The sequence below is a fragment of the Colletes gigas genome, unplaced genomic scaffold, assembly GCF_013123115.1.
Source record: "Colletes gigas isolate AHSC1104 unplaced genomic scaffold, ASM1312311v1 Colletes_gigas_Sc00004, whole genome shotgun sequence".
Taxonomy (NCBI): Eukaryota; Metazoa; Arthropoda; class Insecta; order Hymenoptera; family Colletidae; genus Colletes; species Colletes gigas.
In genome coordinates, this window is record NW_025106633.1 from 2,732,431 (window position 1) to 2,749,809 (window position 17,379).

At 45.9% G+C, this 17,379-nt stretch overlaps 2 protein-coding genes across 4 annotated transcripts in view; one reads left to right on the forward strand and one right to left on the reverse strand.

Annotated features, from left to right (window-relative positions):
- Positions 1-1,446: 1,446 nt before the first annotated feature.
- LOC122394838 (angiotensin-converting enzyme) overlaps positions 1,447-17,379 on the forward strand; it is a 58,140-nt gene continuing 42,207 nt past the window's right edge. The window contains exons 1-10 of one of the 3 annotated variants that reach the window (XM_043391985.1): positions 1,447-1,578; positions 4,640-4,876; positions 6,210-6,368; positions 6,880-6,976; positions 8,481-8,624; positions 9,015-9,206; positions 9,292-9,389; positions 9,888-10,057; positions 10,158-10,282; positions 12,599-12,941. In XM_043391985.1, coding sequence (XP_043247920.1) covers positions 4,643-4,876; positions 6,210-6,368; positions 6,880-6,976; positions 8,481-8,624; positions 9,015-9,206; positions 9,292-9,389; positions 9,888-10,057; positions 10,158-10,282; positions 12,599-12,941 — 1,562 coding nt within the window. In that variant the 5' untranslated portion in view covers positions 1,447-1,578; positions 4,640-4,642. Of the gene's footprint in view, positions 1,579-3,233; positions 3,447-4,639; positions 4,877-6,209; positions 6,369-6,879; positions 6,977-8,480; positions 8,625-9,014; positions 9,207-9,291; positions 9,390-9,887; positions 10,058-10,157; positions 10,283-12,598; positions 12,942-17,379 lie in introns of those variants that run through there. The other 2 variants (XM_043391983.1, XM_043391984.1) reach the window with 2 other exon arrangements.
- Positions 14,485-15,906, reverse strand: LOC122405494 (proline-rich protein 4-like). Its single transcript, XM_043410290.1, has 2 exons — positions 15,895-15,906; positions 14,485-15,699 (listed from the first exon to the last, which is right to left on the reverse strand). Exons 1-2 carry the CDS (start codon positions 15,904-15,906, stop codon positions 14,485-14,487), a joined length of 1,227 nt encoding a protein of 408 aa, XP_043266225.1.

Consider the following 17,379-nt stretch of genomic DNA (forward strand, 5'->3'; position numbering starts at 1 on the left):
GTTTAAACACCTTCGACATTTTGTTTCTCCCAGTATTATGTCAGTTTCGTTCCATCGAAAGAACAGCGAAATAAATTTCAGACATCGACCCGTTTGCAATTTCAACGTTCTTTTTATTTCGGTTACGAAATCTCCCGCATAGAAATAAACAGTCCCTTTCGATTCATTATTCTTCCAACACACGTAGCATTGTATTTAAAATAGAAGCCTCGCGCTCTAAATTACTTCTTACGGCTCCTTCTCAGCGCATTAAAATCATAATTGCTCAATTGCTTCGTAAACAGAGTGTCGTTTTGTATCATCCGGCCTCAATGGCCGACAATACACGGGCGAAGACAGCCCGGGAAAGAAAGGCAGAAAACCGAAAAGAAGTAGGTCGATGTTTATTGTAAGAAGAAAAGAGTACACCAACGAACGAAGCAAAGGAACAAAGGGACAAAAATTTGGGCCGGATGTCCTAAGAGGATCAGTCAATTTTTAACCACCGGATCTTACGTAATTCCGGGTTGTTAAAAACGCGACACTCGAGTTCAGTGTGTTTTTTAGTCAATGGTATTCACCTCGATCGATAGGAATATAATTTAGACGGAGATGGCGGGCGAAAAAGTAGGTCGATACTTTTGAGGAGAACAATGTCTGGCGAGATGCAATACTCGCGAAGAGCTGTTAGCGGCTGGCAAAGAAGGCTGAAGAAACGCACGGCTGAGCCGCGTAAACGTTCGCGTACTTGAACCCAGAATTGCGGCCAGTACGTGGGACCGGTGCACCCATTATCTCCCGATGAGATTAGCATTGTCGAAGCGGCTCGCTGGGAGAACACGGGGCGCGCTTTCAAAACTAAAACCACCTGCCACGATTGCGTACACGAGCAGCTTCTGGCTTTTACGCGCGCGGCATTGAAACCTGAATTCGTCTTGTCCTTCTCGGAGTTAATTCAATTTCGTCGAGTCGACGACGGTAATTGCAGACGGGATCGCGAAATTTAAAATAGCTCCGTCCACGCAATTTACGACGGACCGTTTTTTAAAACTCGTTCCCGCGGGTCCGTCGCGATTCGAAAAGCCATTTTTCCCTGAGCGTCGCGCGCATAAAGAATCCGATGTTACGCAAACCTGAACGGTTCTCGTTATGTGGAATACATCGTTCAAAAAACGCGTGCACGCGGTAAAAGCTTCGCCGTATCGGCTCAAGGCCTGGCGAACTGGCCTAGACGATACACCTTAACCGCGTATACGCGCTCCTCGAGAGATCATCGTGAGACTATTCTCGTTCATAGCAGGGCGCGGTTGTTTATGATTTTCATGTCGATGAATGAGCCGAGTTTAGTCACCGTTATGCATCACGCGTGGACGCGTTTCACGATCTCTACCGCGATGAAAACGAGCGCAAACCGGTGGCCGCACCGACGATCGCCTTGGACGAGACTTCAACGCGGTGAATATTGATCGATGATTTCGCCTCGCATTGTTTCCCACGGCTAATTGTTTTCGAACGTTGGAAAATTGTATAATTGACGCGGGAGGCGATAAACTGACGGAATGATCGAAAGGTCCATAACGATCGATGTTGGGATAGTCGGTAAGAAAATTTCAAACATGTATTTTTAATCGAGAAAAGATGCTTTTTCTAATCTAATCTGCATAATGTGCTGCATAAATCTTTGATCAATATCCCATGAAAATTAATATACGATTACAAGATACGAAGAAGCTACTATTTATTGGATGGATCACCTAAAAGTTAGGAAAAATGACCGAAAATTGCTTAAAAATTGTATTGATTTTTTCTACGAACAAGCCAGAATCCACGACGTCCACGCCATTACATGAAAAGTCACTAAATTATGAATCATGGTGTTCGGTTAAAGGACACCGCATACAACGGAGGATGACGATTAATCGTCTCGAAAGCTTCCCCCCGAAGACTACAATCAACGCCGTGGACGGACCTGTAATTTTACCCCGACGGCTTCCCACGTCATTAAAACTTGCAAAATTATGAATCACGATTTGAATTAAAGGCTGATACGACGGTGACACAATGGCGCTTGAATTCTCAGGATAGGCAAGTAGCCGAGAGAAGCAGGAAGCGGTGTCGATGAGATTAGCTCTGGAAGATAATTACGCAATTAGATGAACCGTCGATGAATCATCACGCTAGTCATTTTTTTTTGCCTTCGCGGATTTCAATGATCGCTTTTTCATACGCAGATCGAACTGAACCTAGCACGAACGTATCGAGGCAAACGAATAACAGATAGCGCGTGGTCGAGTCGCCCATCAAATATTTTCCCGCCGCTTTTCGCTCCACTTCGTCGTAAACTTTATCTCTGCGCATTATTTCCCTCGATCCATCATCCGCCGAGTCTCGATTCATCTTTCGTCCGTCGTTATTTTGATCGATAGCCGACCGAAGTGCTTCGTCCAACCCTTTCGGTACAAATAAATCGAACCCCCGATTGAAACGTCCTTCAAGCTGCCAATGATCCCCAGTCCCTCGAGAGTTCGACAGATCTATCTTTTACGGTCAAAACAATATCGTTTCACTGTGTAATGAATACACCGATTTTTTAAACAAACCAGACAAGTCTCCATTGCTTAATTTCACGATCCACTTTTCGAGGCGATAAATTATTTTGGTAACTTTCGTAGACCTCGAAGAGGAGTCGCGAATTAAATATTCCTACTATTACTAGATGCAAAGGAGGCGCGTGGTCGTCGCGTAGACAATGAGGCTCATTGAGAGGGGCTTGACAAGCATGACAAGGCTCGTCAACGTGAGAGCTTCTGGGGCTTTCGCAATTGGCAAGTTGGCCCTCGATTCTGTTTCCTTTTTCGTGACCCATTTCGTCTCTTTTGCGTCCTCTCTTCGTTACTAATTTATTTCTTACTTCCACAAGGATAGATTTTAACAGTCCTTGATGATCGATAATTCTCTTAGACTCCACGATCGTTAGAAAATTTATATTTATAGATAGCTCCACGCGAGCTTCGGCTGTAACAAGTTGGCCCGAAGTTAAGTGTCTCTGGGTTAGAGTTCGGGCCTTTTCCCTCCATTTTCCCGGCGTTTCCAGACCCCCACGCGGCTCCAGAGGCGTCTTGGGAGCGACGACGACACCGAGGTGTGCACGGATCCCCACCTCTCGCTATGGTTGACCTCTCCGTGGTCGCGTTCGAACCGCCACGCAGGGATAAATGTACACTTGCCATCGGCCACGAGGCTTTTAGCAACTCCACGACGAAACAAACGCTCGTCACTCGTCGTCGCGTTTCATCCTTGTGTCGTCGCAACCCGTGATCGCCCGTGCCGATCTATCGAGGATCTACCAGACAGTTCGCACCGTACCGGGGGATGAGAGGACTAGTAAGTCTCTCCCACTTTCACACGCGACGATCGTCTTTCGAGGGTGACTTTTCAGCCTAACAGAGGGAAAGAGATATCTCCAGGTGAACGTCCTGCTCGAAAGGGTGAAAAACCGCGAAAAAAGTTTTGAGGGATTCGTGGATGTCTGTGTGTTCCTATCAGGGGGTAATAGTGTACAGGGGTTTCTGAAAGGTGCAAACATTTTACCCCCTTGTGCGATCACTGTGTCTTTGTTCCTTCTGGTGGTGAATGTGAGTGGCTACTGGAAGACGCGGAAAGGGTTGACAAACACGTAAAGGCGACGCTTCGGCTAATTTCTTAAAATTAGAATTACGACTTAAATCCCTGAAGCCCTACTGCCCCCTTTGTAATCACCACTGAGTTGATCTCGATTCCAATACTCTAAAATGACTTCAACTTTTGATAGCTTAGAACACTGGTAGTCGAATCTTCAAAGGGTTGGATGGGAACACCTTTTTCTTTATCAATTTAGAAGAATGCCGTGAGAATTTTTAATACTCAATATATTGCGAAGTATTAAAATGAATAGCAGATATCCAGTGGTAGTTCCCAAAATGGTTGCCTTATGAAACACTGGTGTTTAACCCTAATATAATCATACGCATAAAGGCACGAAGGAGCAGTGAAATCTTCGTCGTATTTTGAATTGTTCCGAAGGGAAAACCGCTGGGAAAATTGTAACAAAATGGTATCGAAATTCTGTCTCAAGCATCGCGAAAAGTCAAGTTTCCCACACGTTAGTTTCGCGTGTCACGATCAGATCCAGTTAAGCATCGAACGTTCAAGGTCGCTGGATCTCGATGCGATCGCGGATGACCTACTGGCGCGAGCGAGTAGTCTTTCATGCCGGGAGGAAATACGTAACGCGAAGACGTAACACGTGACCGTGAAGTCAACAAATGAATTGCATGTAAACGGTCCGCTCGTGACGCCGTCGTGGCATGATTTATGAAAACAATATAATTTCTTACGGTAGCGTAATAGTCTACAGTTAAATTGGCCGGTGTTCTCGTTACTTTAAATTGTGCGCGGCTTCTTCCATTACCTGCTCCACTACGCGAGCGACTTTACAAGAAAAAGCGAACTCGACGAGAGCAGTTCAAAATTAATGATTGCTGCGAATACGTATTTTTTTTTCCTTGTCAATCCGAATGATAAAAATGGCTCCTCTTCGAATCACTGTCTTCGATATAATCGACGACTTTTGGTTGAAGAGGGTTGAGAAGCAATTTTAATAGCAGTAATTTATTTGCAGATCATGTCCACTTGGGTCCTCCTCGCTCTGTTCTCCCTCATTTCCGGCCAGCTGGATTTACCCTCGCTGAGGGACGATTCACGAGACAATTTCGGTAGACGATTTCCTGCTACGGATACGGAGCTGCAAGATATTTTGGCGAGACTGGATTTCCTTGGCGCCGAAAGATGCAGCGCAAACGTCGCGGGACAGTGGGCGTACGAAACGGACGTCAACGAGTACACGCAGATACAAGCGGTAAATCTTCAATTACAATAATTATACCTTAAATTACTCGTGAAAAAGTTCCTTGTCACATTGGATAACAATAACATCGTAATTTCAGTTCTGCTCTTCATTCCGATTCATAGAAAAATGCATGTTTAGCGTTCGATATTATACTCTTCATCGACACTTTCGAAACTCCTGTAACTGGGTACAATAGCGTTTCGAGGTGAACTCGTGTCCGAAATGCCCGCATGGATTTCGATAGCCGAAAAAGCGGGCCCACAGATGCTCTCTTATCGTTCTATTTTCCTTTCCAAATTATGCGAACGGTACTTTCAAGTACAGTTAAACTGACTGTGTCAATTTCGACTGCATTCGAGTCGTTGGTTTTTTCTCATTTTTCCAATTCGAAACAAAAATTCGTTCCAACGGTCGTGTGTTCCAAGCTTGCAGCTTCGTTGCAGCCGAAGCATTCAAATTTTGTTGATCGTTTCCGCCTCCCCCGTTGGGAATCGATGATCCACGTTTACATACGTGCAGCGATCATTGGACGGTATCTCGATGGAACTGCCGCTGAAGACCTCGACCTCCTCTACGAATCGGCCCGTGAGAGACCGTCGAACGTCGTCGCGCTTCCACCGGGACGCGGGGGAATCTGCTGTTTTCGCGTGCACGGGGATTTCACCGTAGCGCGGGGCGTCCTTTATTGTCCGTCGAGGGGCCGAACACCTCCGCGGGAACGGTTCCCAGCCATTGTGACGACGTCTCGAACGGTTTCGCAACGACGCCGTCATCCAGCCGAACGACGGGAACAGAAATCCGCAGCCTTCGACGCGAAATCCGCTGCCACGAGCTCGCGTGATGCTAATGACAATCGTCGGTCACCGGTGGCCCCCTTCTTTTCGTTCCCTTTGCGAATCTCTGACTGCCAATTACGAGAATTTTGCGTTCGCGAACTACCATTGCCTCGAGGTGAATTGAAAAAGCGTTCGACTTTTCTTTCCTCTTCTACGTCGTCCTTTCATTAAAAAGGAAAATTTCTCGTCGTCGAGTATGCTGGTTTTCCTTTTTCCCCGACGGGTCTTTTATCGGTAATCTAGGAAAGGGTGGAGATAGCAGGTGTTTATCTCTAACGGTAAACTAGTTTCTCGGTGATTTGCGCTTCGAACCAGTTCCGCTCGAACGACGATTGCTATGTACTTGTCATTCATAGAGTGTCCAACCTGTACGCAACGAAATCACTGTTTTAGCTATCCAGTAAATAGATCGAGGCAAATCTCTTTCTGGTCTGCGCGATACGTCACTGTTTTATTTTTGAATAATTTTTTTTAAGCTCCCTTAACGATTCCATGTTTGATTATAGTTGGAAGCGCAACGAACATACGCGGATTTTCAGAACCAGGCCTGGTTCTTGATATCGAAGATCGATAAAAATAATATCAGAGATCCTACGATCGAGCGTCGCCTCAGGTATTTGGCCGTGGTCGGACCATCGGCCCTTCCACCGGATCAGCTGGACAGGGTAAGCTTTAGAAAACACATTTTCCTCTCTCTCGTCGACGGTACCGTAAGCAAAATAAATGTAATCGATGCAACTGTGCGAGAAAATTGCTCGTACAGAGTTCAATTAACGCAGAAAAATCAGAAAGCGACCGACGCTTGGAACAAGAAAAGAAATCGAAACCGAATCTCGAGCAAAACTATCATTCGCGTTAGATTACGGTTAAAATCAGCGAAGAATATCGATAAGGGATACCGAGAACGAGTAATTATTCAAATCGGCATTTCCGTCTCGCTTTCGACGCAACCGATTTGTTTCGAATATCCGAGAAGGTGAAACAAAGTAGGAAGTAAACGTTCGAGAATAGATTTCCTTCCTACACGTAATAAGCGAGAGTGCAACAAATGCTTACGGAAACCGTACGAGAGAAAGAAAAAGAAAACGAGGGTGCAGGAAACAACGAGCCGCGATCATTTTTTTGCACGGCGAGAAAACGTTCGCGGTAACGTCGACCGATCGTTTTATTTTTCAGTATAATCGTGTGATCAACGACATGCTGGCGGTGTACAACGGTGCCAGTATTTGCGCGTACAACGATCCCTTCCGGTGCGGTCTGCGCCTGTATCCAGGTAATGAATAACGCGTGTATGTCCACCACCTTAACGAGAAATAAAACGCGATACCGATTTTCACGGTTCCCGGGCGGCGAAATTGCCTACGGAACGCGTTTAAGTATTACGCGCAAGAAAGTGCCTCTCTAATCGTAAAAGCGCGATCGAACCGTTGAATATTTCACCGACTGCGTTTGGTACGCGTTCATGAAAATTCATCGTTAATTAGTTTACCATGGCTACTCTCTGTCCAGACACCCTTCCCCCCTCTTTCCACGTTACGTTGTTTTCTCTTTTGTTTCGCGATGAATTGCCGCCGCTTTAATTGCACCGTGGATTTTGGGACGCCAAACCAACCAACGTCGAAGAATAGAAATTTGATATTCCCACACGTTTCTCTTGAGCTGACTTAAACCTTAGATATCTCTGTTCTTTAATTTGGTCAACAACGAGATGGTTGGTGCGAAAGTTAAGTCCTACGATGTATCAATTCCAAGTAAAATTCCTCCTCGGACGCTAATCACCGGCGAATGCTCGAACAAATCAGAAACTAACCGGCTACGTCGCCATTACGCAGTCGAGCGCGTTGCTTTTCGAACGCCTAAACGACGATCGTAAACCGCACGAGCGCAATCAACACCGAAAGATCATGCACCGCCGCGGCAACACGGAAGTTTATGGTCTTTCGAACAGTCATGTACGGTTTATGGTACGTTTGCTCGCCACAGATCTCATCTGTAACAACGCGAACGCGTAACACATTGCCATCGAGTAACGCGTAATCGGTCGCTTAACCCAACGATGATTTCTCGAGCTTCTAATGCGTTTCTAAAACATTTCATGTCAACGTTTTATTACTTAGTGTAGAGTCACTTTCAAGTTCTTTTAAATTAAATCCAAGATAGAAAATTCAAGACAACCGAAACTTTTGCAGATATTGAGTGGATTCTGATTCACAGGATAAGGGAACGTTACGAATCACGATGAGTTTGCAAAATATCAATTCATAAATTAAGCAAAAATATACCGCAAAAAGGGGAAAGAATTTTGTTTACCTCCAAAACTGAACAGATCCTTTCGACCAAAATCTCAGAATTTCCCAGCTGGAAAACGCGTTTCCCGCGTCCATGAAGAGTGTCTGTCACGGATCGTCGCCGACAGAAGGACGACCACGTAACGCGATTTCATTGCTTCGAACGTAATGAACCGAGGAAGGAAAAAGAGGACGCGGGACTGGGGCCTTCCTCTCGGGAGACGTCGATATTGAAACAAGAAACGCTTCCAGCCGTTTGGCGCGGTCAATTTAGAGCGATCGATGCAGCCGTAATCGCTGCGGTAACTCTCGCTTTCCATTCGAGCTTAGATCACACGCGTGTCGCGAGAAACCATCTGAGACAAATTGATCGCGCGATTATCGTGAAAGCAGCTCGAGCGCGTGTCCCGTCCCAAGTGAAACTGCTGACCGGTCCTCGACCGACAGAAAATTGGTCTCGTTCGTTCAGAAATGATGTTCCTTTTGCAGATATATCGCAGATCATGGCTAGGAGCAGGAACTGGGACGAGTTACAGTACGTATGGACGGAGTGGAGGAGACGCAGTGGAATGAGGATCAAAGACCTTTATCAGCAGCTTGTTACCTTGAACAACGAGGCTGCGAGATTGAACAGTAGGTTGAATGATGATGGGAAATCGAGTAGGTCATGATATAAAGCTTAAACCTTCCCTTTGATCGAAAGCTTAGCATCGAAGACCTCTGGTGATGGGTCTGAGTGCAGTGATAAGCAGAAAATAACTTTTATTACAGAATTTGAAGTACTGTAAATCGGGACCACGTTGAGTCCCCAGTGAACCAAGACAAGAAACAGTAGCCTTCCTACAATTTTCATAAATATTTTTTACCCAGAGGTCTTTGATAAATAAATATATCTTCAGTGAGAAATCACTATCATGTGCTACCATTTGTACGCTAATATTGACCAAAGATTTAAGAATGTATACATATGTTACGTACTGAACGTTTAGTGAAAATAATTGAAATAATTATCTCTTTGTGCAGACTTCACCGACGCTGCCGAATATTGGATGTTCCCATACGAGTCACCTAATCTGCAGCAGGATATCGAAGGGGTTTGGGAAATGGTGCGACCACTCTACGAGGAACTGCACGCTTACGTGAGGAGGAAATTGAGGGACTTGTACGGACCGGAAAAAATCGGCGCTCATGCTCCCCTTCCGGCTCACATACTTGGTACGAAGCCAAAGTTGCAAATTAAACTTGACGTGAGAAATTAACTCTTTCCAAGGGGTTCGTTAACGATGTTTGAACTCGATAGGTAACATTTGGGCCCAATCTTGGAGCAACATCATCGACATCACGCTACCGTACCCCGGAAAAACTTACTTGGACGTTACTCAGGAAATGCAAGCCATGGTAAAAAGTTACATAATTCTTGTCAAGGGAATTAACTTCGATAGCATAATGAATTCAGCGCGACGGACCTATTGTTTCCCAAATGGAATCGAAAGTAACGCGTTATGTTAAGTTATTATTCGAAAGTAACGGTGAAGTAAGCGAAGACGCGAGAAATTCTGGAGTGTTTCGCTCGCCTATTTCCAACGCGATATTTTTCTTTCTCTTCATTGTCCATTGTGAGCGGAATTTATTGCGGGCGTTGCGGAACTTTGATCTCTCGGGGATATTAAATCACAGAAATGACAACTCGAAAGTCGATCTGTTCGAAATATCTTTCTTACCCGGTAAATTACCTTTTGCGAAGCATTTGACGCCTAGCTTAACGAGCTTTGACGACTACCAACAGAGAATTATTAATTTAACATACCGTCGTCGGTCCCCAAAAATTCCGTAGTCTTGTAGAATCGAAAACTTGCACAGTATATTAGAATTATTCTTTTCATTGCCATTTCTCAGGGTTACACGCCGATAGAGATGTTCCGAATCGCGGAGGAATTTTTCTTGTCCTTGAACCTGAGCGCCATGCCGCCAGAATTCTGGAGCGGTAGCATAATCGTCGACCCCGGGGACCGGCCTCTGATTTGCCAAGCCTCCGCATGGGACTTTTGCAATCGCTTGGATTACAGGTAATTCAATGGAATTCCTCTCGTTAAACTGTTCGCGAACAATCGAGAGGCAATCGGCTTTTCTGATCTTCGTCTTAATTGGTTTGTGCCGCGCGAGCAGAATCAAGATGTGTACCAAGGTCACCATGAAGGACTTGATCACGGTGCACCACGAGATGGCACACATTCAGTATTTCTTGCGATACAGCGGACTTCCTCGCGAATTCAGGGACGGTGCCAATCCAGGTACGCTAATCAAACACTATTTCTCGTTCAAACGCACATTTTCGTTTTCCTTACTACCATACGTTCTTCAACTCGTCTGGTTAACTGCTGGACCAAATCCATGAAATTTTCTGAAAGATGATCATTCTGTTTAGAACTATTCGGAATTTGTTTCAGCTTCGTAGTAGAAAGTCACTATGTTAAAAATATAAAAAAATACACACCAATATTCTGAGTTATTCTGCCATGGCTCTAAAAATGAAAAAGACACAAGATTCGTGTCACAATAGATTTACAAAGTTTCACAAAATGACAGAGCTACTTGGTACCACCGTTTTGGAGTACCTTTGGAAGTAACATTATTAAATAAATTTAACTGAAATTAAACTGAAGATAACGAATGAGAAGTCTAAATATATGCTCAATGGCTGCAATCGTGAACGATGCGAACCAATTTGTATTGCTATACGTTCTAGATAGTTTCATTTACAGTTGCGTAAATGAAATCAATCGAGTTTCGATTTTTAGTATACTAAGTTCTTCAACGTCGTTTACCTCGAATCGATAGACCAATGATCGTCCGTAAATAGAGCGCGAGCGAAATAAAAAGTCACAATGGCAGTTTCCTCGAGAAGGAAACACTTTGTATTTGCAAGAATCGAATTGCAAAGCGTCGCTACGATTCCGCCACGGAAAAGAAACGAAGAAGCGATGGCACCGATGGACGACACGCGTTGGTTACGTAAGCGGGCCGTTCGACTTCCGGTAGGCGGTCCACGCCGGGACTTTTACGAGTAATAACGCGAAAGCGAGAGCGAGCGCGATACGGTCAACGTGGATTTGCGCGAGCATGAGCGCGCGTTGTCCGAGTGGATGTGCGAGTACTCTCCACAGTCCGTACAGGAGATCGTTAAAATATTTTTATTATGGTATAATCGCGCTTTCACCGTTCCTACGGCCGGTCGTTCGCCCCGTTAGAATCGCACTATGAAAACAAATCTCCATCGATGCCTCCGACCTTGCTTTGCTCGATTCACGGGACCCCGTAAAACCTGAAATCGACATTTTGCTCCGTAACGATACTCCACGATGAGGAGAAACGAAAAATGGGACCGTGGATGTTCAAATTTTTAACAATCTCATCAAATAATTTCACTCCTTCTCGATAACTAAAATACATGAACGATCGTTGGCTATCTAGGCTGAAATAATTGTAAATTCTGTTGGAATACTTAGCAACAACTACGTTTCGATTTTTGATGGGAATACAAACAAAAATTAGATCAATCTGACTTCACGAGGGGATGAAAATGTCAATTCCCAAGGTAGAACGTTAAGGAAGCCTGGATAGAACTTACAAAATTTTATAAAACGATTCCGACATAATTCACGCGTATTTATGTGTACGTTTCCGCGTGTTTGTAAGTTTTTTTCCACCGCACATTGACAGAAGTTGTGTGATTTTAAAGTTACGAAATAGAAGAAAGAGAAAGGAACGATAATGACTTCGGTTCCAAGTTGATGATTTCGCGTATCGGTGCGAGTTGCAAAAATTTTTATATTTGGATCGTTAAATAATACGTGTTGATCGAAGCAGTAAACTGCAAGGACTAATAAAGAAACGAGAGAAATCTGTATTTCCCCTCGTAAAGTATAAATCGATTAATTTATATCGCACAATATAAAACCCTAACCAACGGTAAAATAATCGCTTCTAATAAAAGGTCTGGTCGATGAATCTGAATCCCATCCAGTGATAATCTTTCCGGTTCTTCAGTACGTATTCGACTCCAGGCGTATAATAACATTCCTTTTGTAGACATGAATATGCAACTGCCTGCTAAACTCGCTCGCAATCAATTTGAAAGGCAGACCAATTATCTGACTTATGAATCAAGCTGTCACGGACCTGCAAAAGTTTAGACTGTATCCTGATCGATTTCGTTTCGTAGCAGCATTAGTGTTACGTTACCGTTCGGCCCTGTGGCGGAAAGATAGTTCAAACGTTGGTTTCGTAAATCCGATAGGCCAAGAATCGATCCGATTAATTGCCAGCCACTTTCCCCAATGATTACAGCGTCTGAAAAATAAAAATATTACAATATTAGAAACGGTGAAAATAAGTTTATTACTATGATCGAATGAACCCCGAGACATTAAAGTCTCTATCTTTAATTTAAGACAAAGTGAGTACTGTACTTCCCTCCGCGAATACACTTTGGATATCAAACGACCTCACGTTTATTCGCAAAAATCACGACTTTCACCGACGCGGAATTTAATCTCGCAAACTTTGTCACCGACAATGATCGATGAGTAACAATTGCGTTGACACAGGTTTCCACGAAGCCGTGGGTCAAGCCGTGGGTCTTAGTATCGCGACCCCACATCATCTACAGACTCTGGGACTGGGCAACAAATACATCGACGAATCGACAGCGGACATTAACTACCTGTTTTCCCTGGCGATGGACACTCTGGTGATGCTGCCTTTCAGCATCGCGTTGGATACATGGAGATGGGACGTTTTTCGCGGTTACATCAACAGGGAAGACTATAATTGCCATTGGCATCGTCTCATGGAGCAATATGCCGGGATCAAGCCACCCGTTTTGAGGTCGGAGGACGACTTTGACCCCGGCTCCAAGTACCACGTTCCAGCGAACATCCCGTACATACGGTGAGTAATGCTGTTTTCTATTCTTCCATGAAGGAAGATTCTAAAGTTCACCGAAAGCGTGACATTTGTCGGGTGAAATACCGTCTTCGTTCGAAGATAAATACAATGCACGACGAAACAATCACCCGGACTTTAAAGGTTGATAAAAGAGTAATGAGGTTTTGCAAAATTCTTCCATGGATTTAAACTCATCGACAACCTTTAACGAACGCCATTGCATACAGTTTCACACCGTTCGAATAAGCTAAACTGATAATCAGCAATTTAGCCACCATATTTGTAACCCACCACTTCCTAAATCATGAATTATTTCGCTGCAACGTGAAACGATACGTTCCAGCGCGTTATATAATTTCCAATGGACAAGGAAGGTTGAAAAATAAAATAAAAAAAATTGCCAACTACCGTGTGCAGTTTCTTCGACCCACAATTCGACGAGCGTATTTAATTCCTCCACCTGTTGCGATCACGACAAACGATTTCACCGGTGATATGCCCGATTCTACGCCTACTCGTGATTGGATCATCCGCGATCCCGAGAGAAAGAAGCTTTCTCTGTGCACGATGGAGGCGCACGTGCGAGCGTTTAAGATCGAACGTCAAATGTATCAGGTAACGCGATTCCATCGAATTGGAAGCGTTACGCGATCGTCGATTCGTTCGTTATCTACGACGGGTGAATGAAAGTTTCCCTTTCTTCGACTCTGACCAACTAATTGCCGGTCAGTTTTTTTCGTTGCGCTAATTACACCAGGCCGCTTCCGCGTTAACGGATTCGCAGGACGAAACAATCGTTCGCGGGCTTTCGTTGCTTTCCAACTTTTCCGGGAAACGTTGCGTTACGCGCATCGTGGAAAGTGGAATCGAAGATGTTATCGCCGTGTTCCGCGTTCGTCGGCGCAATTCGACGTTACGAAACCCACGAAAAACTCACGATCGCGGCCTTGATACGATTCCGGAAACCAGCGAATCGGTGAAAACGCCCGCAACGCTACGATAATGGAACAGGATCGACGCGTCGGGGATACCAAGGTACTGACAAATCCTCGATTTTGCTCTTTGGTTTTATTAGAAAGAAGCGAAAGACACGGTACAGAGGCGTTGGTCGCGCCACCGACGATCGAGTCGCTCACGATCGCCGAACAATACAGAATCTTTGTACGATGCATCGTGTATACAAATGTGTATTCTTAGGTACTCAGGTATCAAAAAGTTATATCGAAACTCTACCGTCTAATAGAGTCGAGCAAATTCTATTCGCGAGCAACGTATGGGATTCTTCGCGAATAGAATTTGCTCAACTCCGCCCCGTCTAACTCGCTGACGGAAGAACCGGCCGCGCTAAATAACTGCCGCCCCCCGCTGTACAAAGAATTTCCTACGGCCGGTTCCGGGTCCAGCGATATGCTCTGAAAGGACCGATTATGCAATAAATATACATCCCCCTTGGTCGCGTCGTCGAACCCTCGGGGATGGTAAAGCAACGCGACGCGCGGCACAATCAGATCGCCGTCAGGCTTGGCTGACGACCTCTGGAAGCCCTTTAGTAGTGACCTCCGTAACTGGACTCGTAGTCGCCCTCGGAGCCTCCGCCGTATCCTCCGCCGTAGCCACCGCCGTAACCTCCTCCGCCGGAACCACCGCCGTAACCTCCTCCGCCGGAACCACCGCCGTAACCGTGGACGGATACGGCGACCGGTACCTTAACCGGGTAGGGCACGGGTTTGGCCACAGGCACAGCCACGGGCTTCGAGACTTCGACGGGCACGGGTCGCTCGACGGGTACCTTGACCGCGTAGGGCACTGGTTTCTCCACCGGTACAGCAACGGGCTTCTCGACGGGGTACGGCGCAGGAACGGGCACCTTGACTTCGTAGGGCACCGGTTTCTCGACGGGCACTCCTACTGGTCTGTCGACGTGAACCTTGACCGGGTAGGGTACCGTCTTCACGACTGGCACTGGAACATGCTTCTCGACGGGGACCGGGTACGGTTTGGGTACGTGGACCGGGTACGGTCGGTCGATGGGCACGTTCACCGGATAGGGCACCGGTTTGTCGACTGGGAACGGTTGCGGCACGTGTTCGATGACCTTCACCGGGTACGGGACAGGCTTCTCGACCGGGTACGGTTGTGGTACCGGTACCTTGACCGGGTACGGGACGTTCTTCTCCACCGGGTAGGGCTGAGGGATGTAGACCTTGTAGGGCACCGGCCTCTCTACCGGGACCTGGACCGGATACGGCACTTTCTTCTCCACCGGATAGGGCTGGGGTATGTGCACGGGAACTTTGACGAGAACCTTCACCGGGACCGGTACCTTCTTCTCGACAGGGTAGGGCTGTGGTACCGGTACCTTAACGGGGTAGAGTACTTGCTTCTCCACGGGGTAGTGGACCTTCTTCTCGACCGGGTACGGGACCTTGACGCTCTTCACGATTGTGATCTCTTTTACTTTGCTACCCTCGTCGTAGCCGCCGCCGCCGCCGCCGCCGCCGCCACCGCCTCCGTAACCACCTCCGTAACCACCCCCGTAATCAGAGTATCCGCCGCCATAACCGGACGAGTAACCGCCACCGTCTCCTCCGGATAGCTCGTGTCCTCCGCCGTAGTCGCCGCCATCGTAGCCACCTTCGAGATGACTGAGTCCCCGTTTGTCTTGTTTCTTCTCTACGTTGGACTCCTGAGGCTCGGCGTCCTTTTTCTTCTCCTCCTTGCTGATCGCCGTGGCCAGCAGGCCCAGAAATATCGTCAGCAGCTGCAATCAGTAGGGTCGATTGGGGAAAACTAGCTCGAAGTTCTTTCTTACGAGACAACGGCAATAACTTTGACTGTTCTGAATAGGCAAACGTCGAGATATCAGAATATATAAAGTATAGAAATAGAGTAGTTCGGGATTTCTACGTTGTACAGAGTTCTCGGTCTACGGAGGATAGACGTTCCGTGTACTCACCAAAATTTTCATGTCTCGGAGGCACTTCGATAACTGGTCGAAGTCCAGACTTTACTGGATACTTCCCCCCAAGACTCCACCGTCTTTATAGTCCGCTTTCCCCCGACGCGCATCGCGAGCGAGCGAGCCCCCCTTGCGTGTAAGTTCCGCGGAAAAGTGAAACACGCGCGTCTGGCGCGCGAGCGGTCGCCCGTTCGACGCGCGCGACGTTATAGAATTTTTCTAAATCCTAGGTGGCCGCGACGCTGGTTCCATAACCGAGCGCACTGGCGTAGGCCTGAATCCTCTTCCAGGGTGAAAGGAACGCTCGCCGCGGAAGAGGCGTCCGCGCGGTGCATCAGAAACGCGAAAAAGTGGTTAAAAATAAGAAAGTTAGGGCCTCGAGGACGGGCGTTAAACGGGGAAAATTAATATGGAGAACGGAGGCTTAAATTTTCCAACGCCTCTCTTCAAAATGAACTTTCGTATAATTATCGAGTTACAGATTACGGATACGAAATTTAAATCGTATCGTAAATTGCCTATCGAGTAAGGTACTTCGTGCAATACGATTTCATTTTAATAGCTCTAATAAATATGTCAACTATAATTGGTTATTAATCGTTATCCCTTGAGGGGATGATTCTGCAGGTTGAAATGAAACGAAACTTTCACTCACTGCTAGTTCGAATCGATGCAATATAAAAGTAAGATTATTGCCTATTAACACTTCTTACCATTTACTATCAAGTAGTAAACAGAAAAGTAAGAGTGTTATTATAGTGCAAATTTACTCGTGACTTTTGACCGCTTGGTATTTCTGGTGTACCATGAACCAAGCACGGTAGCCTAATTGATCTATCAACCGCACCTTAACAAAATTGGATAACGTAAGTGCGACGCAATGCCATGACTGTGATTGATCGTGTGGTCTAACCGTAAAATAGCTGAAAAACAACATGCAAGGTCAGAATGACACCGTAGAAAGGAAAACGAACGTGTCATGGGGAAGATCTATGTTCGTGGATCTGAATTTCATGCTAACAGATCCATCACAATATCATATATTTTACAATAAGGTCGCCTTAGTGTGACAAATCGTATAAAGTCATTATAAAATTTAATACTACGATGAATTGCAACTGTGAAGGAATCCCCAATTTATTTTTATTCAACCCAAATACAAATATTTCAGTGATTTATACTAATGGTACAAGTGGGTTGAAGAAATCACCAAAATAGGATACAGACGCCATACTCGTTGCATCTCGTAGATCGTATTGACATGGATCACTAATTTGGAATCGTGCCAAACGTTCGGATCGAACCGAAAACGTCACGAGTCTTACGCCACTGGGGTTTCGTGAATTTGTATTTGCAACTCCCCAAACCTCTCCGCTCTAACCAGCCAGGGGCCCCGTATAGGGGGCTCGGGGTTCCTCTCTCTCTTGCTCCGGCTCCTTCCATATTTCAAAGTTTCTCGGCGGGACTACTGGGCCCCCTCCG